The 23,152-nt window shown below is 44.9% G+C and overlaps 1 protein-coding gene across 4 annotated transcripts in view; it reads right to left on the reverse strand.

The window, feature by feature from the left end:
- LOC138837707 (F-box/WD repeat-containing protein 8-like) overlaps window positions 1-23,152 on the reverse strand; it is a 92,365-nt gene that overhangs the window by 66,768 nt on the left and 2,445 nt on the right. For all 4 annotated transcript variants that reach the window (XM_070036657.1, XM_070036658.1, XM_070036656.1 and 1 more), the window contains exon 2: window positions 13,930-14,034. In XM_070036657.1, coding sequence (XP_069892758.1) covers window positions 13,930-14,034 — 105 coding nt within the window. The remainder of the gene's footprint in view (window positions 1-13,929; window positions 14,035-23,152) is intronic.

Here is a 23,152-nt window from a genome sequence, read left to right on the forward strand (position 1 = left end):
TCACCAATTGCTTTCCCCATACAAGGGTCATTGGCAAATTACAGTCTGAATTATTTAAAAAAACAAGAGAAAAAAAAAAACTGTGATGGGGCTGAGGCTGAGCGCAGACTGCTGTGGGAAACCACTGGAGGGCCCCATGGCTGATATGGGTCCATTAAGCAGCCCACCCTGGGCATGGCCACAGCATCAGTTACAAATCCACTAACCGCACTGTCTTCCCTCACTCCTCAATCATAGCCATGAGGGCATGAGAACAAACCCTCATCTAATCACAAGTGGTCAGGCAATAAACAATGGGATAATGACTCAGTAACTCAGGAGCCCAGTTTTGACTACACAGAACACCGTGGTTTTATTCTTGGCATGTTTGGTCCACAGCTGAGCCCACCCATGACACCCCAGTGGTGTCTGTCCATCTGTCTGTGCCAGAGTGATCTGCGCATTAGGCAATCACAAAGCACAGAGAGGGATACAGCAACACTGAATGTGATGGAGCAGCCAAAATTCAAACAGCCCTAGCAGACCCCTGGAACTCAGGATTAAGTGAGGTGTAAGAGAAGGAATAACACAGAAACACGGGTTCTCCAAAGCAAAAAGTACCAACCAAACAGGGCAGCTGAATCCTGAACCCTGGGATACATGAGCTTTTTCAGCAAATTTATCAAGTCCTGAAATGTAACTACCAAACAAGACTCAGCATAGAAGAGAGATCATGTAAACACAGTCAGTTCATGACATAGACTAGCACTCCCTAAAACTTAGACCAGTGACTCCATGGTCAAATGAGTTTAGAAAACATCCTTCTAAGTGAAATCAAGGCAAGGTTCTTTGCTGAAGGACTTCTCATAGCTTGTGATAAATTGACATGTGCTACTGATCTCTAAGACAAGAGTAGAAGTAAGTGTATTTTCCAGCCTTGCTTGATTCCTGACCTCTTCTGCTTCCATCAGTTAAGACTTGGGTTGGGCACTAGGGCCAGCAATTCTCACCCATGTGCCCCTCCACCTGCCACCCCTGAGCATTCAAAAGGACCAGGGACGCAACAGCCCAAGGCTGCTATCACACATGGAGAAACTAGAGGCAAAAAGTTTGCTCCTGCTGTTGTTACATCAGGTTGGAACACAAGACAGGAGCCAGAAAGGGACTGCTTAAATTCTGTACTACAAAAATGAGCTGCACTGTAGGCTGCTTGTTCCCCCCGAGAAGGAGCCTCTGAATCAGCAGCATCTTAAGAGCCTCCAAATCAGTGCCCAGTGATTACAAACTAGAGGATCCCAGACACAAAAACTTTCTGCATGAGCCACAGGAACAATCAATCTGTGGCCACTTGGAAAATAGAGAAAATTAAGAGAGGCTTTCAGGAAGCCTCAACTAGCTACACTTTCGAAGCCACAAGCAGATTGTATATGAGCTCCAAGGAAAATTCAGGACTCTTTACTAACACAACCAGAAGTTTGTCCAGAGGGATGGAAAACAGTAAACAGGTGATGTTCTGGTGTACTGCCCATGTCATCCAAGTCTCGGTGTTTGTTCTGCAAAAAACCAATGCTTAGAATAAAGTTTAAGTCCTAGATAATAAGCCAAAAAAAAAAATCTGAGGATTTATAAAGGCAAAGGTGAGAATTACTTTCAAAAAGGGACCAAGTTTGTCCCTACAACTAGGTATTAAAACAGAAATGCTCAATTGGATGTTCACAATAAAAAATAAATAAATAAATAAAATAAAATAAAAAAAGAAATGCTCAACTGGGATTCAGTGACTCGCCTATAATCTAAGCTACTCAGGAGGCTGAGATCTGAGGATCGCAGTTCAAAGCCAGCCTGGCCAGGAAAGTCCATGAGACTCTTTTCTCCAACTAACCACCAAAGAGCTGGAAGTGGAGTTGTGGCTCAAGTGGTAGAGCAACAGCTTTGAGTATAAGAGCTCAGGAGTAACATCCAGATCCTGATTTTAAGTCCCAAATCAGTATATGTGCATGTGCGCGCGCACGCATACACACACACACACACACACACACACACACACACACACACACACACACACACACACACACACACACACACACACACACACACACACACACACACACACACACACACACACACACACACACAGCCCAACAATTCCTTTAGCACATTAAAAAGGGAAATACTTTCCTTTTAGAAAAGTGACAGCCTGAAAAAAAAAAAAGAAAAAAAAAAAAGAAAAGAGACAGCCTTTAAGAATTCTGAAGAAGGGGCTGGGAAGGTGGCTCAGTGATAGAGTGCTTGTCTTGTATGTATGAGGCCCTGGGTTCGATTCCTCAGCACCGCATAATCAAAAAGAAAAAAAAAGCTGGAAGTGGCGCTGTGGCTCAAGTGGTAGAGCTGAGCTGAAGAACTGAGGGACAGCGCCCAGGCCCAGAGTTCAGGCCCCACGACCGGATCCAAAAAAAAAAAAAAAACCAAGGAACTTTCACAAGCAAATTTTTCTAATTGTTTTGATTTGCTGACTTGAATTAGAGCTAAAGTTATAAGCCTAAATTTTCCAAAGGTCTAATGGATTTTAATACACCAGAACTGGAATGGCCTGCTCAGTAAAAGAAAAGTCCTACCGAGTGAGCCTCAGCTGCAAGAATTTGCTAATAAAAGTGTCTCCAGCATTTTGCTTTATAGCACCACTGTGAATTGCCACATTTAAAAAAAAAAAAAAAAAAAAAAGCACTCTTGGCTCACAGCTCAGCTTTATTAGCTCTGCCTGGATTAGGGTTAGTAGTGAAAATCACAATGGGAAAAACATGAGGTTCTGCTTGTGCATTCAAACACAAGCCTACTTGCTAAAGACAGACCACAGGCAGAGCTGCATCATGAGTGCGTCCTGTATGTCCTGAACTCAGTAGCTGGTGGCCCCCAACTACACCACTGATTCCCGCTGAGGTCACCAATGACCTCCACATGGCCAACCCCACCATTCCTTTCTCAGTCATGCTCTGCATGACCAACAGCCATGTGTGACACCTCTGATCACTGCCCCTTCTTGTACACTTTGTTCTCAAACACCGTCCAGGTGCTGACCACCTCACATACAACCACTAGTATTCCTTTCAAACTTGCTCATTCCTTTCAAACTTACATGGTGTTCTCCGTCAGTAAATGACAACCGCAACCTTCTAGTTGCCCGGGCCACATGTCCTGGAGACCTGGTTGGCTCTTTTCTTTCTCTTTCCACACACAGCCCGGCAGCAGTCCCAACTCTCAATTCTACTGGGCCAGCCGTGATCAGCCACTGTGTTTTTTTTGTTTTTTTGGGGGGGGTCCGGTCGTGGGGTCTGAACTCTGGGCCTGGGCGCTGTCCCTCAGCTCTTCAGCTCAAGGCTAGCGCTCTACCACTTGAGCCACAGCGCCACTTCCGGCTTTTTTCTTTTTGCTTATGTGGTGCTGAGGAATTGAACCCAGGGCCTCAGGCATGCAAGGCAAGCGCTCTACCACTGAGCCACCTTCCCAGCCCTAGCCACTGTGTTTTCAAAGTCTCCCATCCCCTCTCCCTGCTGCCATCCTTGTCCCTGCACAGTCCCACACAGCACATTCCCACACAGCTGCCAAGGTGACCCTTCTTAAAATGAAAGCCAGACTTTGTCTTCCTCTGCTCCAAACACTCCAAAGGCTTCCAATGTCCCTGAAAATGAACTTCTGAGTTCCACATTTGGCCTTTCTGCCCTTTCTCACTCTTCTGCTCAGCATGGCTGTCCTAACAAACTACCTCAAACCCAGTGGCTTAAAACATAAATTTTCTCTTGTATAATCCTGGAGCCAGAGTCTAAAAATCTAGGTGTTGGCAAGTCTGCATTCTGTCCAGAGGCTTCCAGAAAATATGTTTAATATGTTTCCTTTATCATCCTTTCCAGCTTCCAGAAGCCATGCACGCTTCGGCTTGCAGCCCCTTCCTCCATCTTCGCCATAATCTTCTCTCTCCAGTTCCTCTCTTGTAACTAATAGCACTGGGCTACCTGGATAACCATCTCAGTACCTTTGACTGTGATGTGCATGTACTCACAGGGCCCAGGAATTGGATTAGGGTGTGATCATATGAGGGAGGCTGTTAGGCACCTTGCCATAGCCAGCCTCTCGGAACTTCCTGATTGCCTTGTACACACCACAGGCAGAAGTGCTCCAGTGGGTGAGCCTCTGCCAGGCTGCCAGCTTGTTCGCTTCCCTCTTTGCCCTTACTGAAAGGCTTCCTCCTCTGTGAAATCTTCCCTGGTCCCCTCCACAGCCCTGAGTACCATCTTACACTTATATCTTACATCCCTATTGGATGAGAGGCTTCTGTACCTGACACAGGCCCTCTGGGAAGCCAGGTTTCATCTGGATGCGCCACTCCTAACTGCTGCCTGGCATGACTCTGGGCTCACAGGAAGCCATGTAAGTAGTCAAGGAAATAAAGAATGAATACAACTTTTTTAAAACTCCACTTAAACTCAGCTGCCTTGAGGAGGTTCTTTCTTATTCAAAGGCCTTTTGTCTTCCTTTCTGTGTTGTCTTTTTTAATTTTTTAATTGTGGGAAACCACAAACATACAAAAGTAAAGTGAACAGCCAGGAGAGCTCCCAAGTGCCTACACTTAGTCCAGTGATTTTCAAGACCTGCCCTATGTCATTTCCTCTACCCTGGATCGTTCCACAGCTGCCTTGCCTTCCCTGAAATCCTTGCTTCCAGAAGGCAGCCAGGGCAGACATGGGAGAAGTTCAAGGACCTCCTGAGGGTGCTGGATACCAGGTATGTGTGCACACAATATCCCCAGCAGCTTCCTGAACGAAGTCTGGCAGCCAGGGTGGAAGTTAAGAGCTAGGGTAACCGCCAGCAAACACAGGTCTGCACACCATGACTACCAACTCATCCTCACCTGGTGATGCATTCCTGGCTCTCAAAACCTTCATTAGGGCTGGGAATGTGGCTTAATGGTAGAGTGCTTGCCTAGTATGCATGAAGCCCTAGGTTCAATTCCTCGTACCACACACAGAGAAAAGGCCAGGAGTGGTACTGTGGCTCAAGTGGTACAGTGCTAGCCTTGAGCAAACAAAGCTCAGGGACAGTGCTCAGGCCCTGAGTTCAAGCCCCAGGACTAGCAAAACAAACAAGCAAACAAACAAAAACCTCCATTAGATCACAGAGTTTAAGCTTGGAACACATATTTTAGATCCTCTAGTGTAGACTCTCATAAGGCATGAGGTCACATGCTCCTCAATTTTACTTATTTTGCTGGTCCTGGGATTGGCCGCTGTCCCTGAGCTACTTTTTGCTCAAGGCCAGTACTCTACCACTTGAGCCACAGTGCCACTTCCAACTTTTTCTGTGATTAAATGGAGATAAGAGTCTCATGGAAAGCCATGCCCTGGTGGCTAACGCCTGTAATACTAGCTACTCAGGAGGCTGAGATCTGAGGATTGAGGTTCAAAGCCAGCCCAGGCAGGAAAGGCTGTGAAACTCTTATCTCCAATAAACCACCAGAAAACCAGAAGTGGCACTGTAGCTCAAGTAGGAGAATGCTTGCCTTGAGCTGAAGAGCTGAGGGACAGTGCTCAGGCCCACAGTTCAAGCCCCATGACCAACAAAACAGAAAGACAGAAAGACAGAAAGACAAGGAAGGCAGGCAGGTAGGTAGGCAGGCAGGCAGGCAGGCAGGAAGGCAGGAAGGCAGGAAGGCAGGAAGAAGAGTTTCATGGACTTTCCTGCCTAAGCTGGCTTTGAACCGCGATCCTCAGATCTCAGGCTCCTGAATCACTAGGATTATAGGTATAAACCACTGGCACCCAGCTTGCTCCTCAATGTTTGAGCTATCATTACCTAGTCAACCAGCTTTATTTTGTTATCACCTACTTTCAATTCCTGTTTACCAGTTTACCATATCCTGTATTTTTCCCCTCTGCAGCTCTTCCCCTTTTGCATTTGTGTCTTTTTTCTTTTTGTCTTTTCTTTTGTTCCCCCATTCAGGTAATTGTCTACCAAATAACTTTGCTAAAGACAGCCACCGTTTTCAAGCATTTCCGATGAAACAATCCTCAGATACAAAGTCCCAGAAGGGGTCAGCCCCTGGAACAAGGAGCTACAGGGGTCACCAACTTGTAGTAGGAGTCTAGTAGTAAAAGCACAAAGCTCCCTAAAGCCTAAGCAGAGGCGAGAAATGGAAAGAGGCAAAGTCAAAGAAAATTCCGTCTTCTAACAGAGCTAGTAGCATAATTAAATCTCGAAAGGCCTCCCCAGCAAGAGCTCCTTACTGCTAGGCAGTTAGCAATTTGGCATAAAGATCAAGCAAACAGGTTTTCTCCAAGGACACACACGTAGTTCACAACGCCAAGTCCACACAACTGGCTCTATCTTACGAAAACCCCAAGGTGCCTAGATTAAAAGAGAAAACGAGACACAGAGAGAGAGAGGGCGCCCCTCTAAAACAAAACCGTAATGTGGCAGGTCATTCCACACCACCGAAGGACTTTTTCCTGTCAACAATAAACACACACCACAAGAAACAAATGAAAATGCTACTTATATTTACAGCTTCCTTGTTTAGTTTAACAACTGAGGAAAGAGAGCCAGTTCTACAGACAACTGGCCCGTACATTGTCATCTTCATGTAAAAGCCCTATAAAACTGGCTTCATAGGTCCCAGCCAATTTGGTCACTGGACCTTAAAGAGACAGTGTTTAAAAATGTTTAAGTCTATTCTTACACATGTGCTCTAAAAAGCTAGGTTAAACAACCACAATAATAAGTCCAACTTGCTGAAGAGGAAAGGGTTCCAGTGGACAATTGGACTACTGTGTTGTAAATTCAAGTGTTCACACCTGCAGAATAATCTCCCCAGCATAACCAATCTCTGCTGCAACGCAGCCCTATTGTACCAAGAGGGGGATCTCATCTTCCACTAGACGCTATCTCTTCCTGATAAACTCTTTGGATGAGAAACGCAGCAGCAGATGTGAAAGCCACATGGCTCTCTACAAAGCAGAGGAGCAAAAAGCAATGCTAAAAGAAATGGTTCCTTCACCAGCAGCTCGCTATCAAGAATGAAGATTTTATCGTCTAATGCTGACTTTGTGTAAAGCAGCGAGCTATCAGACCCGGTGCCAAGACTTGGGCTGACAGCATTGGGCTCAAATCCAGGAGTTGGACTCATTTAGCTGCACTCTCATTTTCAACACTTGGGAGCATGGCCAATGTGTAAAGTTAGAACACACACACATCAGACTTGTGAGTAGGACAATACAGGTGCTCTTACTTAATGCAACCACTGGGCTCTGCGTGCAGCTCACATTTGATGAAGGGAGTCTTAGCGTTTAAGTAATTCTATCATTTTCTGGAGACATACACTCTCATCAAAAACATCTGTCAACATCTCCACTCAAACAGAATTGTGACAATCAAGAATACAAAAACAAAAACAAAAACAAAAAGCAGCCAGGTGGATCACTACTGTATTCCTATATACACAGAAGGCTGAGACCTGAGGACCACACTTCAAAGCCAGCCTGGGCAGAAAAGTTCATGAGACTCTTATCTCCAATTAAGCACCAAAAAAGCCAGAAGTGGAACTGTGGCTCAAGTGGTAAGAGTGCTAGCCCTGAGTGAAAAAGCTTAGGGAAATCTCCAGGCCCTGAGTTCAAGGCCCAGAACACACACACACACACACACACACACACACACACACACACACACACACACACACACACACACACACACACACACACACACACACACACACACACACACACACACACACACACACGAAAGAATACAAAAAGTCTTTTGAAGTTTACATTTAACTAGAAACAGTTATAAGCAAAATGCTACATAAAAAATAGTGTAACTCTAGAAATCTTCCAAATTGTCTTCAGTGTGTGTGATTTCACTGAATCACCAGAAACAGCAAGTTCTAGGATCTAAATCTAACTAGGTTTTACATATATCAAACTACCTTACTTTTGTTTTGTTTTGTTTTGTTTTACAGTACAGGGGATTAAACCAGAGGTCTCAAAATTATTAGCGAGGTGCTCTACCACTTGAGCCATGATCCAAGTCCTTTCTGTTTTAGGTGGTTTTTCAGAAAAAGTCTCATGCATTTTACTTGGGATGGCCATGGATCCCGATCCTCCCACTGTATTACAGATCCTTGTACATATGGTTTTACAGGCATGTTGCCACTACAACCAACTTATCTGTTGATATGGATTCTGGCTAACTTTTTGCCTATATTGACTTCCTGCCTCTCAAGTAGCTAGGATTGCAGGCATGCACCATCATGCCCAGCTAAATCATCTTAATATCTTTTTTTTTTGGTTTTTTTTTGGGGGGGTCCAGTCGTGGGGCCTGAGCGCTGTCCCTCAGCTCTTCAGCTCAAGGCTAGCGCTCTAGCCCTACCACTTGAGCCACAGCGCCACTTATGGCTTTTTTATTTTCTGCTTATGTGGTGCTGAGGAATTGAACCCAGGGCCTCATGCATGCAAGGCAAGCGCTCTACCACTGAGCCACCTTCCCAGCCCTCATCTTAATATCTTAAACTTCATCAAATCTGAAAAAAAAAGGAAGTTGGAGGCATGGCTCAGTTGGTAGACTGCTAACCAATGAGTGAATGCAGCAGGTACTGATGTTGAGTCCTGGTCTCAGACCTGTAAGAAAATATTTTGAACTTCACATTCTTAGGATGTGTAGTTCTCTTACCACTTAATTTTACTAGACCTTTCCTCTGGAAAATGTGCAAACCTGTATAAATGTGCAAACCTGTATAAAGCACATTTATAAAGAATCCTGGGGTTAATGCTAAACACTCAACAAACTGATTTGGGGCCATTATGAAGAATGGAAATTCCAGTGGCTTCTTGCAAACACATCTGTCTATCAAAAGTCAAATGATCAGTAAGTATGCATGCTTGTGAAAAGTCAATGCAGCTCTCTACATCGACACACATTGACAGAATAGAAGACATACAGCATCTGCTCATCTCAATACAGAAAAAAGCACTTGACAAAACCTAACAGCTTTTATGATAAAAACTCGTAATTGGGTATAAAAATATGCACCTCAAGACAATCAAGGTCCTATGTGACACACCCACAATTAACATCATGGGCAATGGCAAACAGTGGAAGGCTTTTCCTCTAAGATTAGGAACAAGGATGTTCATACTCACCATTTATTCAACCTAATATGGGAAGTCCTTGTTGAGTAACTTGGCAAAAGAAGAAGAAAGAAAGAAAGAAAGAAAGAAAGAAAGAAAGAAAGAAAGAAAGAAAGAAAGAAAGAAAGAAAGAAAGAAAGAAAGAAAGGAAGGAAGGAAGGAAGGAAGGAAGGAAGGAAGGAAGGAAGGAAGGAAGGAAGAAGGGAAGAGGAAGAGGAAGAGGGAGGAGGGGGAGGAAGAGGAGAGGAAGAAGAGGAGAGGAAGGAGAAGGAGAAGGTGGTGGTATAGTGGCACACATCTGAAATCTCTATACCTTCGAGTTGAGGAGGTAGGAGAATCTCAAGTTCAAGGCCAACCTGGTCTACATGAGATCATGTCTCAAAAAGTAAAGATATCCAAGCCGGGCGCTGGTGGCTCACGCCTGTAATCCTAGCTACTCAGGAGGCTGAGATCTGAGGATCGCGGTTCAAAGCCAGCCCGGGCAGGAGAGACTGTGAGACTCCTATCTCCAATAAACCACCAGAAAACCGGAAGTGGCGCTGTAGCTCAAGTGGTAGAGCGCTCGCCTTGAGCTGAAGAGCTGAGGGACAACGCCCAGGCCCAGAGTTCAAGCCTCACGACCGACCAAAAAAAAAAAAAAAAGTAAAGATATCCAGGGGCTGGGAAGGTGGCTCAGTGGTAGAGCACTTGCCTTGCATGCTCGAGGCCCTGGGTTTGATTCCTCAGCCCCAGATGAGAAAAAAGCCGTAAGTGGCGCTGTGGCTCAAGTGGTAGAGTGCTAGCCTTGAGCTGAAGAGCTGAGGGACAGTGCCCAGGCCCAGAGTTCAGGCCCCAATGACCGGACCCAAAAAAAAAAAAGATATCCAAACCAAAAGGCATTATATTGTCCCTGTCTGCAAATGACATAAAAGGAAAGCCTGAAGACTCTAAAAGCTGTTAGAATAAACAAATTCAATAAAGGTAGAGGATACAAAAAACATCAACATACAAAAACTACTGACTTTGCAATGAACTATCCAAAGAAAGAAAAATTCCCATTCTTGATAGCTACAAAAAAGTAAAATAGGAATCAGTTCTACCAAGGAGGTTATAGGTCAACAGGCTAACTGCCAAAGACCCTGGTACTAAAACCGAGGCAGACATAGATTCATGGGAAGATGATCCATATACAGGACCTGAACGAGTGCTGTGCTGGGAGACGGTCCCCATCCCAAACATCCAACAAATGCCACACAATCCTCACCAAAATTCTCAAGACTTTTTTTTTTTCACAGAAAGAGAAAAAAAAAAGGGCTGGAGGTATGGTTCAGTGTACAGCATTTGCCTAGCGTGTGCAAAGGCCTGGGTTCAATATCTAACACTGCAGGGGAGGGGAGGGGAAGGAAGGGGACAGGAGGAGAAGTACTCAACCACAAAAGACCTGAACAGACAACGCAATCTTTTTTATATAATTTTTATTGAGATTAGGTCATTACATAAATTTCACAGTATTGTAGGCTAGTGATACTTAGTTAAAGTCACAAACACATTTTAACCTTCACAAAGCAAATTGTCATTATCTTGGTCTATGAAGTTCGTGAATTCTATCAGCTTTGACAATTCAACTATTTCTTCTAGGTTGAATGATATGTACATTTCTTTCCTTTTGCTTAGTGTTAGCTGTTCCCTCTTTACCTCTCATTCCCTCCCTCCCATCGCTGCCCTTGAGTTGCTTAGTTTGTTCTCATCAATGTCCAGTGCAGCTGATGGACCCCTCTGTTGTATTTTTTCCCATTTCCCTCTGATTCTGTGCCCTCCTCCTAGCTTCCCTCAGACTTCACACACACACACACACACACACACACACACACACACACACACACACACACACACACACACGAGGTAAAAGCAATCTTTTTAAAAATGTATGATTATTATAAAGGTGATGTACAAAGAACTTACAATTACATAAGTCAGGTAATAAGTACATCTCTTTTTGGACAATTAGACGAAGCAATCTTGAAAAATAAAAGCAATTCTAGTGTCAAGTGAAATGGCACAAACCTGAAATTTCATAATCATAAGAATCTGAGACTGAGCCAAGGGGACCATCAGCTGAAGGCCAGTCTTGCCTACACAGCAGCCACCCTGCCTCAGGGGGAAAAATCTACTGGAAGCCTCATATTTCCTCATTTTAAAATACACTACAAAGCTACAGTAATCAAATCAGTATGGTGCTGGCATAAAATATATATATAGAGAGAGACCAATGAAACTGAATAGAATCCAGAAATAAACCCATGCAATTACAGACAATTGCTTTTCAACAAAGAGGCCAAGGACATACAATGGGGAAAAGACAGTCTCCGTTCAAACTAGACAGAAGTACTAAAAGTGAGATGTGAAAAGGGTAAAGCTGCTAGAAGGGAACATAGAAGATAATTCCATGGTACTGGTCTAGGCAATGACTTTTTGGCTGTTACCACAAAAGTCAACAACAACAGAAACAGACAAACCTGGCATTGGTGCCTCACATCTGTAATCCTAGCTATTCAGGATGCTGAGACCCAGAGGATGATCATGGCTTAAAGCCATCATGGAAGCAGTCTTAGAGTCTACCTCCAATTAATCACCAAAACTGCCAGACTGGAGGCCTGGCTCAAGTAGTAGAGCACCAGCTATGAGCAAGAAGACTGAGAGCAAAGGCCCTGAGCTACACACACACACACACACACACACACACACACACACAGAGAGAGAGAGAGAGAGAGAGAGAGAGAGAGAGAGAGAGAGAGAGAGAGAGAGAGAGAGAGAGAGAGAGAGAGAGAGAGAGCAGGGCTAAAATAATAGAGCTACCCAAGCAAGCAAATAGGATACTTCTAAACAACAAAGGAAATAGCCAAGACAATAAAGAGACAACCTATAATATGGGAGAAAATATTTTCAACCCAAACATCTGATAAGGGTTTAACATCCAGAATACACAAGCAATCAATGGCAAGAGAATAACCTGAGTAAAAAAATGAGCAAAGGACTTGAGTAGACTTAATATCTCAAAAGAAGCCAGGCCCACATGTACCTGGGCAACAGGTACATGAGAAAGTACTCAACATCACTAGTCATCAGAGAAATGCAAAGTTGAACCACAATGAGGTACCACCTCACACCTGTTAGAATGGCTACTATCAGAGAGGAGAGAGTGACAGAGTGGATGTGGAGAAAGGGAACTCTCAAGCACTGTTGGTAGCAATACCTGTTAGTGAAGTCATTATGGAAAGCTGTAAGAGTTCACGTAACATTAAAAATAAAACTATCACTGAAAAATAGAGACTGCTATATAACCCAGCAGAAGACTGGATTGTTGGTATACGCACATAATGGAATTCTATTAAGCCTGAATAAAGAAGTAAATCCTGCTATTTGTGACAATGAGGCAAGGAGGCAATGTATTCTGTGAAATAAGTACAAAAACACAATTTCCACATGATCTCACTTACGTGTGGAATCTTAAAAGGCTGAACTACCAGAGGCAGAGAGAGAAGGGTGGTTGGCTGGGCGGTGCTGGTAGTCAGGAAGATACTAATGAAGAATACAAAATGTCAGCAATGAGGAGTAAGTGCAGAGATCTAGCATACAACACAGTGTCTGGGATGAATAATAATGAGCCATATACTTGAAGAGATTTAAGTGTTCTTGACACAAGAAAATCTGAGATAATACATACAGTCAGTCTACAATGTATACATACTTCAAAACATCACATTGTACACAATAAAATGATGTAATTTTTGTCAACTGGAAAAGTAAAATTAATTTTTTAAAAATGGCACAGACCCTTGTCTTCCCTAATTGTGGCCAAAGCCACTAGAGTCAGAAATGAGATTAGCGGCCCTGTGCAGCCCTCCTGGACTTCCATATGTGGCTCAGGAACCCCAGGCCTGCACACAAAAGTAGAGCCCAGATGCATTCTCCCAGCTCTCAAGCCATGGGCACCCACCCCAGAGCCAGCATGACATGGTGATATGAGACAGTGACACGAGACTCATGACACTGCTCTGCAAGTCCCTTGGTGGATCTCAGTTCTCACACACCTCAGTGTGTGCAATGCTGGTGTTAAAGGGATATTCTGAACTACCTACCTAAAACATGACTTCGCCATGCTGCCCTTGGGCTGAGCCTCAGCTGCCACCTTAACATGTTTGCACTGAGGACTGTGAGCATGTTGTCTGCCCAGGACCGTCAGCCATCACTTAGGCTGCAAGGAGGAGAGAGCGTTTTTGTTTTTTGTTTTTTTTTTAATCGGTCATGGGGCTTGAACTCTTTCTGGGCCTGGGCACTGTCCCTCAGCTCTTCAGCTCAAGGCGAGCACTCTACCACTTGAGCCACAGCACCACTTCTGGTTTTCTGGTGGTTATCTGGAGATAAAGAGTCTCATGAACTTTCCTGCCTGGGCTGGCTTTGAACCATGATCATCAGATCACAGTCTCCTGAGTAGCTAGGATTACAGGTGTGAGCCACCGGTGGCCAGCTGAGTGAGCTCTTGAGTCAGACAAAGACTAAGAGGTGATGTAGAGCAGAATCTTTAAGGTCAGCCCACCCACCCACCTTCCTTCCCTTTTCTCCCTACCTTCCTTCCTTTCCTTCCTTCTTCCCTTCTGTCCTCCTTCCCTCCCTTCCTGCTTCCTCCCTCTTTCTTTCTGTGAAGTTGTTATGCAAAGTCTAATTCTATACAATGAATGTTACCTGGGAGCTTCCTATGCTTTAGTCACACTTAGGAAAATCTGTAATAACAGCTTACCTGTGCACACCTTCCCAGCTCTTTCCTGTCCAGATACTGAAATATATTGATTGCCAATTCATAAGGCAGTTGGATATCAAAGAAGGGCACATCATCCATTTCATTCTGAGGAGAAAAAAAAAAGAGTAATCAGCTGACAATTCCTAGATATGAAAACAACTCCTTTCAGGTCCTTTAAATCACAAGTGCTACTCTCCGGTGGTGACAAGAAAGGGCTGACCCCTAGGAGGGAGCATTCTCTACTTGGTGAACTTGCCAGCCTCTCTCAATTCTCTGACTCACTCTCCTTTTATTCACCTGTGAGCTCCACCAGACCATTTCCCACACAGTGAAGGAGTAACAAACACCCCAGGGTACTTCCTGGGGCAGAGGTCTGTGAAAAGCCTCTCCTTTCACAGGTAACCAGGAAAGTGAGCCTGGAGACCTGGGGGCCACCCCTCAGGGGTGGGCCTCCACTCCAGGGCTGGAGAGATGTTGGCCTGTGTCACTAAAGGGTTTGTTTGTTTTCATGGGGAAAGAAGAGGGCAGTGATGTGCCACGAAGTAAATAGGTAGCCACTGATCTGGAGGGTGAATGCCACTCTCCTTTCCCTGTGCTTTCTTTTCAGATGCTCTAGGGGCTGCATGAGGCAGTTCAAAACAAAGCCATTCTTGGGCTTGGAAGGTGGCTTAGTGATGAGTGTTTGCCTAGCATGCACAAAGCCCTAGGTTCGATTCCTCAGTACCACATACACAGAAAAAGCCGGACGTGGCGCTGTGGCTCAAGTGTTAAGAGTACTAGCCTTGAGCAAACAAAGCTCAGGGACAGTGCCCAAACCCTGAGTTCAAGCCCCAGGACTGGCAAAAAAACAAACAAAAACAAAAACAAAGCCATTCTTCTCCAGTGACATTCATCAGTGCACAGAAACAGAACTTGCGCTCCCTCACCTCTGGGAAGCAATCAGAGATGAGGTAACAGGCTTCAGTGGACAGAGAAAGCTGCCATGCCAATCCAGTAGCACAAAGGAACACAAGTGTGCACAGCAAATGGCCAACTGTGAACGTGTGCCCCTCTGCCTGCTCCCTGGCCCGCCCGCCCAAGGTCAGTGGTTACACTTCTGCCAAGTGAGAGAAAGCTTGCTCTTTTTCCCGATAGAACTAGCTGAATAAAATTCACTTTTAATAAGCTCTGGCTGACATCAGAGACTTGTTGTTGCAGCAAATTGTTAATTCACTACTCAAATAATAGTTTATAAGAGCTGTATGCATTTTGAGGCTACAGTCTCAGTCAGAAGAGTCTCAGCATTGTGAAGAGTGTGAGCACTGACTTGGGCTCTTCCAAGCAAGACTCAGGGGAAGGACTGTTTTGGAATTGGGTTTCTGCTCATTTAGGAGTCTCAGGGCTAACAGAGAATCTGAAGAAAATACAGTGTTCAACTGCAAAAACAGTAAGGTGAGGCATGAGGGTCAAAAAGGCTCTCTAGGGGAAAAAACTGAGACAGGGCTCTGTAGTCACAGAAGGAACAAAATGTTACATCAGGACAGTGATGTTAGCCATACAGAAAAAAAAACCAAAAATAAACAAAACAGGAAAAGATCTGCAAGGGTAACTGGAAGGCACTAGAAAAACAAAGGGAAGCAACTGATCTGATGTCAGGCCTGGTCTCCTCCCACAACAGGCTGGCTTCCTGCAGCCAGCACAGGCACACTGGAGGATGCCTTGCAGACTAGGGACAGCACACACAGGAGGGAGAGACTACCAATGGTGCCCTGGACACTGTCCTACCTGCTCTTTTGGATGACTGTCACCAAGGTAAAGTAGAAAGGCCGACTTCCCCCACTTGGTAAAGGAACTAGATAAATGTTATTCTCCTCATATGACCAAAGCAGGGAGGGTCCACACTCATACTGCAGCCTCCTTTAGGCACTCACCAGGATCAACTTTCTTTTTTTTTTTTTTTTTTTTTTTTTGTCGGTAGTGGGACTTGAACTCTGGGCCTGGGCACTGTCCCTCAGCTCTTCAGCTCAAGGCGAGCGCTCTACCACTTGAGCTACAGCGCCACTTCCGGTTTTCTGGTGGTTTATTGGAGATAGGAGTCTCACGGTCTCTCCTGCCCGGGCTGGCTTTGAACCGCGATCCTCAGATCTCAGCCTCCTGAGTAGCTAGGATTACAGGCGTGAGCCACCAGCGCCCGGCTAGGATCAACTTTCTTCATAAGGTCCCTCGCAGGCTGGGAAGGTAGCTCAGTGGTAGAGTGCTCACCTAGCATGCATGAAGCCCTAGGTTTGATTCCTCAGCACCACATACACAGAAAAAGCCCAAAGTGGTGATGTGGCTCGAGTGGTCGAGTGCTACCCTTAGGCAAAAGAAGCTCAAGGACAGTGTCCAGGCCCTGAGTTCAAGCCCAGGACTGGCAAAAACAAAAACAGAAGCAAAACAAAACACAGAAGGTCCCTCCTAGGATGCACTGAACTGTGTTCTAGACTTGATATGACTTGCAATCCACAAGACATCATCTCTGGTTTACTCTGAGGAAGAAAAGTCACCCTTCTGGTAACAGGCTATTCCCCATCCTCCTTGAGGTGGCCAGTGCCTCCAGCTCAGCTCAACTCTGTGCCTGTGTGTGCACACCCATGTGTACCTACCTGCCTACCTGCACGTGTACCTGCCTACCTCTCTGCCTGCCTGCCTGACTTCTATTATCCATCCCTAGGGTGCAGCACAGGCCAAAACCCAGGCCTGGCACCTCACCATCTCAGCCACTAAGCCAAACACATCTGACCTTCTTTATCTGTCAGCAGATACTGTGTAACCACCCTAAGAAAAGGATATATCACTGAGATAAATGCTTTGACACTAGCTCAAAGTCTAGTTCTCTACCCTTTCTTGGTGACCCAAGTCCTTGGACTTCTTAAATGTCCACCCCCAAGGCAGGTCTTTAGCATCTCTGCCTCAAGGGCTCCTCTCACACATTAAAATCCACATTAAAATTGAGAACCACAACCCTAAACTGTGGGCAGATAGAAAACACACAAAGGGGTCATGTTACTTTGTTAATTTAAGGTCAGCGAATACTAAATTTTCCCAAAGTCCACTGGACTTACTCCAAGAATGCTGAGTGAAATTGCAAAGAGATCTGTCCCCAGGGAGGCAGATTTGCACTCCTATGTGCTAATGTAAGCCTAATTCTGTAAATGGATTGGGCTTGTGCCTCACTGTTAGAAATTTAATCTGTCTTCTTTGTTTAACAGAAGAAGGGATAATTACTCCGAGCCAAATCAGTACAAAGTGAAGAAACTGACTTAAGGGTTTTGTTCCCTACGTCTATCTCCAGGCCCAGCAAGGCTAAAGGCTCTCAGTGGTGCTCTGAGAAACCAGACGAGTCAGGTAAGAGAATCTGCAGCAAGATTTCTCCTCCTTCTTGAGATGAAGAAGACAGTGCTTCTCCAGGCCCTAGTTATCTCAGCTGACCAAGCACAAAAGCCGAGCAGAGCAGCACACTATCTCCATCAGAACCATCGATGGGCTCTGCTTTCACCTGTGTCTTCAAGAAGACAATGAACTGGCTGGGGAGACAAGGAGCGCAATACTCTCAAAATAAGCTCCCAGTTTTTCTGAAAACGAGTATCCTACACACACAAGGACAAGAGGAAGGTTGCAAGTATACCACATGTAAACCCGGGGGACCTGAGCTGAGGCTGGGAGGGTGGGGGTGCTTCTATCCTCTCCAGGCTTCTCAGTCTCCTATTTCTACAGTAAGCATGCCATTCATTTTTAAAATAAGATAACAGGTTCAAAACACTATCTGAAGTCAGGCCATTCCCAGTGCTGGGGGAGGGGAAATGCTGTCAGCAAATGTATAAGAAATAGCCTCTACATTTAAGGAGCTAAATCTTTTGCAGAGATAAGTCATCCTGTATAAAACAGAATAAATACCGGAGACTACAAGAGGCAGTATAGATAGTCCCCTAAGGCATTCCACAGTTCATTAGGAAGGCAGCTATTTAGAACTTGGAAATCATGTCTCCAAAGAAACAATGCTATGAAGAGAGGTTAAGCTCTGGAGCAGTCCACAAAAAGCCCATTTATCTCTTAACGTTGAACCTAATCCCCATGCCTGGCTATGAGGAAGAACAAAGGTATTCAATAATTATTCCTTAACTTCAGACACCTGTGACATGACTGCACTAGCCCAGTGTCCTACACAATTTGAATGATCTTTTTTTGCTTTTTGTTTTTGTGCTGGTCCTGGGGCTCGAACTCGCAGCTTTTGTGCTCAAGGCTAGCCCTCTACCACTTAAACTACAGTTCCCACTTTCAGCTTTTTTGATGCTTAATTAGAGCTAAGAATCTCACAGATATTCCTACCTGGGCTGGCTTTGAACCATGATCCTCATATCTCAGCCTCCCCAGTAGCTAGGATTATAGGAACGTGATCTACCAGCACCTGGACGAATCCTTCTTAAAAATAAAAAATAAATACAAGTAGAGGCTTCAAACCTTGAGATTCATTCTCATTCATTACCAACTAGCCTTATTACCTTGGAAACTCTGGCATAGAGTAAAGAAAATGCCCACAAAAAAAAACAAGTGAGGCAGGCTGTGGGAATCCCAAGAGGCTGCATGTGGCAGTCAAGAAAGGCCTTGTAAAGCTTTCCAGACTCTTTTTCGTCTAGACTGAGATCACAGCTGTAGGACACACCAAAGTCAGAAGGGAAGAGGAAGAGCAGGTCCCCATCAGAAGCTTCGTGTCACAGAGCAGTAGTACACATAGGTATAGATTTGTTTGGTCAAAAATCCAAAGCCAGGTACCAGTGGCTCACGCTTGTAAATCCTACCTAATCAGGAGGCTGAGATCGATGGATAATGCTGTGGCTCAGGTGGTAGCACTCTACCCTTGAGCAAAAGAAGCTTAGAAATAGTGCCCAGGCCTTGTGTTCAGGACCAGAACCCATCCCCACAAAAAAAAAAAAAAAATCCAAACAAGCCTAGTATTAGTGTCTCCTGCATGCAATCCTAGCTACTCAGGGATCTGGATTCTGAAGGGTCACAGTCTGAAGTCAGCCCAGGCAGAAAAGCCCCTGAAAAATCTATAGAATAACCAGCAAAACGTAAAGCTGAAGATGTGGCTCAAGTAGTAGAGTACCAGCCTAGTTAAGTGTGAAGCCCTGCATTTAATCCCAGAACAGCCCTCTAAAAAATAAAACAAGCAGTACAAAACAGCAGCACCTATAATCCCAGTCTTTGGGAGGCTGAGATTAGAGGATTAACAGTTCAGTGTTCAAGGCCAGCCTGAGATACATAGTGGATCCAAGGCTAGCTTGAGCTATACAGCAACATCCTAGTTCAAACAAACAAACAAAAATATTCCTCCAAGTAATCCCACATGAGCATTGGCTACTTAATTTAAGGGGCATAGTGTGAAACAAAAATGTGGGCTCTCTTGGTTGGAAATAATCAAGAATTTTAAGACAACACTAGCATTAAAGCAAGTGCAAGGACTGTGTGATCTTGCAAAAGTGTTACTACAGGCCACTAGGCCTGGCCACATACCTTTTCCTCCCCTCCATCCTTCCCCATTTGCAAGCTTGCTCCCTCCCTTCCCCTAGGTCTTCCATGAAATGGGACCTTCCCAGAAAGGCCTTGTAGGAGAGCATTGCTTAATACCGCTGCCCTCCCTCCATGATGCCCTCCATTTGCTCTTTCTTCCAGAGCACTGCCTGTCTGGCAATTGTTTGTCTTCCCACTGGCTCCCTCTTTCCCATGACAAAGGAACATGCTTTGTTCTGTCTTGTTCACTGTCGTACCCTTAAAGCCTAGGACAGTGTCTGGCACTTAGGAGCACCACGAAATGCATGCATGCTTCAAGCAGCAGAACATGCAGCAAAGACTAAATAAACTGCATGATGAGCTTCCTAGTATATATCCACAGATCACCTCCAGGTGCACTCAGGCAGCAGCAACATGAAAAGTGAGTAGCCCTGGCAATAAGAACTGTCTAATGTAGGAGAGAAATGTACACTGGAGGAATGGGGGAGGTTAACATAAACAAAGGAGAGCTGGGAGGAAGCAAAGTCATTCAGCTAAGCCACTGCATGAGCTCACATCACCAGGAGTGAACTAGTCAGCCACATACCCGAGCCTGAACTAGGCTCTGCTAACTCCATAGTTCAGACTCATAAGCGGGGCTATCCTGCCTTCATGTCATTCTTTTAGTTTTAGTTTTGTTTTGGTTGTTGTTGTTAGTTTCTTTTTTTAAGAGGCTGTCTCAAGACAGACTGTCCATCCAATTTTCTGATGATTCCCCAGCTCCATAAACTGATGAACAGGCGTGGGCTGGATACAAATCTGGAGAGTCTCAATCAGTATTAGGTTTAAAACTGGCCAGAGGACCCAGTCTAGACCTGGAAGTTCTCAGGCTCAGGACTTGAGCTGCACAGAACAGAGTACAGAGGCTGTGCTCTTTTCCCTGGTGCTGCTAACGTGACAGAAAGGCTACAATTGACAGTAGCCATGTTATTCCCATGAGGGGACTGACTGCAGTGACCACAGTCAATTAAGTGAAGTAGGGCTCAGAGGAGGTGCCCAGAACAAGCAGCAGCCCCCAGAATGCTCAGTTACATAGTGCGACACATCTGGCTTGACCTTTTTTAGGCCACTTTAAATTGGGCACTAGCTGCTTTGCTGCTTAGATTCAATTCACCAAAACAATAAAAACAGGAACAAGTATCGTATTAAAAAAATTCAGGGGCTCTACCATCTCCAAGGAGCCTGGGTTTAGGGAGAGGGTGATAAAAGAGGAGATAGAAAGTGCCAGTTTAGGTACTCGCCTCTCCCATGTGAGCAAGGAGCTTCTAGTGCTGCCATTAAAAGCCTCTTCAGACCAAGCCCAGGAAGAGGCAGCTGTAGGTCTGCATTGTCAGCTGTGCTTCCTGACCAAAGCTCTGGCCTTACCCCACCAGCTGCCAGTTGGGCATGTTGTTCAGCTGCCCACCAAAAGGCAACTCAACTCTGAAAAGTAAACTAAAAAATATCTACAGCAAGAAGATTGAGGGTCATGGCCTAAGTAGTAGTGCTTGAAGCATGAAGACAAAACAAAAAACAACAAACAAAACCACTAAGAAAAAAAAGTCTAAGGAACTTTCAACAGGATGACCACACTACTACATGGCAACCAGCAGCAGCTGTGGACAGCCCAACCACACATGTACTTCCCAGCTTGTCACTAGCCTCTTACCCAGTTCCTGCCAATTCACATGTCTTACATCATCTCAGCGGGGTATCATTTTATTTATGGTAAAGAAAGTGAAATGCTACACTCCACATTCTCAAATTACCATCAAAAGTGAGAGGCCAGTACAACAAGCACCTTGGAAAACAGTCGACCAAGCCTGCCATCTGTATCATCTTTGACACAGCAACTCTACTTCTGGGTGAATGCCCCAGGGAAAAAAAATATGCATACGGCTCAAAAGATGTGTGAAATAGCCAGGTGCATAATGTGTCCATAATCCTAGCTACACAGGAAGCTGAGATAAGAGGATTGAAGTTCAAAACCAGCCTAAGCAGGAAGGAAAGTCTGTCAGACTCTTATCTCCAATTAATCACAGATAAAGCTGGAAGTAGAGCTGTGGCTCAAGTGGTAGAGCTCTAAGCTTAAGCAAAAGGAGCTCAAGGCCCAGGGTTCAAGCCCTAGGACCAGAAAAAAAAAATCTGTGAAATGCTCACAGCAGGGGTTGGAGGCTTGGCTCAAGTGGTAGAGTGAGCAAAAGTGTCAGATCAAGAGTTTGAATCCCAGTCTTGATTAAATTAAAAGAAACTCTCACAGCAAAAGTGCTCCCAGTAGCTGCAAACTGTCTACCTACAACCTGGCTATCAGTAACATCCATCAATAGCAGTATGAATAAATACAATGCAATGTATTTCCTGGAGATGAATCTCATAATGCTATGCACAGAAATTCACAGACAGACAGACACTGGTGGCTCATGCCTGTAATCCTAACTACTCAGGAGGTGAAGATCTCAGGATCATGTTCAAGCCTGAGCCAGCAGACAAATCTGAGACTCTTATCTCCAATTAACCAGCAAAAAGTAGCAGTATGGCTCTAGCCCTGGCCGGGCACTGGTGGTTCACCCCTGTAATCCTAGCTACTTAGGAGGCTGAGATCTGAGGATCATGGTTCAAAACCAGCCCAGGCAGGAAAGACTGTGAGACTCTTATCTCCAATAAACCACCAGAAAACCGGAAGTGGTGCTATAGCTCAAGTGGTAGAGCGCTCACCTTGAGCTGAAGAGCTGAGGGACAGCGCTCAGGCCCAGAGTTCAAGCCCCATGACCAAAAAAAAAAAAAAAAAAAAAGAGTATGAGGCCCGTATTCAAGCACAAGTTTAAAAACAAAACAGAAAACACGATGAATCTGGAAAAGTTGCCCCACAAACCACTAGATGATGAGCTAGGACAGAAAGGACATGTAACACTTACCCTACTTCACTCATTTGTGTCACCTGTCTGACCCTTGTGATGTTTATCAATAAACATTACCATCACTGCTCAGATGAAAGGTACTGGGTAGGTTTGTTAACAGTGCCTTCAAAACCAAGCTACTTTCCCAATGCTCAGCTATCAAGAGGAGTGGAAAATGACCACTACTTTCCCAATGCTCAGCTATCAAGAGGAGTGGAAAATGACCACTAGGGAAGGTTGCTGGGAAAACTGTAGATAATGCCTCTGAGCCCTTAAGATTGCACCAAGGCGACAGCAAGTGAGCAAATAGTGAATTATTATTGCTTTGTTTACAGCAGTATGACTGATGAAGGATAAACATTTTTAAAAGTGGAGATGCCGGAAGATGGTTGCTGCTCCTGGTAGACCCTTGCCATCACTGATGTGGTGGCTCTCAAGGACCCCCAGGAGAGGAGGTGGGCTTTCCCTAACCACAAATAAAAACAGATTCTGTGACTCCTAGCTCCTCGCACAAGCAGGACCCTTCTTTTTTTTTTTTAGGTCATATGACTTACTCCACTATGTTCCCTCAGGGCCTTGCAAATCAGGATTTAAGGCCCAGAGTAAGGTACACAATAGAGAACTTATCTCAGACTACCCTGACTAAGTCATTCATCAGGCTTGGAATCCCCCTCCCCTGGCAACTGTCTCAGCAGTTCTGTATTTTTCAGCAAGACCTCAAGTAAGGCCAACTCAAGATTCACCTGGTGAAATTAAGAGTTCAAAACACATGAGTCTAC

The sequence above is a fragment of the Dipodomys merriami genome, unplaced genomic scaffold (assembly GCF_024711535.1).
Source record: "Dipodomys merriami isolate MVZ:Mamm:240054 unplaced genomic scaffold, mDipMer1.0.p SCAF_274, whole genome shotgun sequence".
Taxonomy (NCBI): domain Eukaryota; kingdom Metazoa; phylum Chordata; class Mammalia; order Rodentia; family Heteromyidae; genus Dipodomys; species Dipodomys merriami.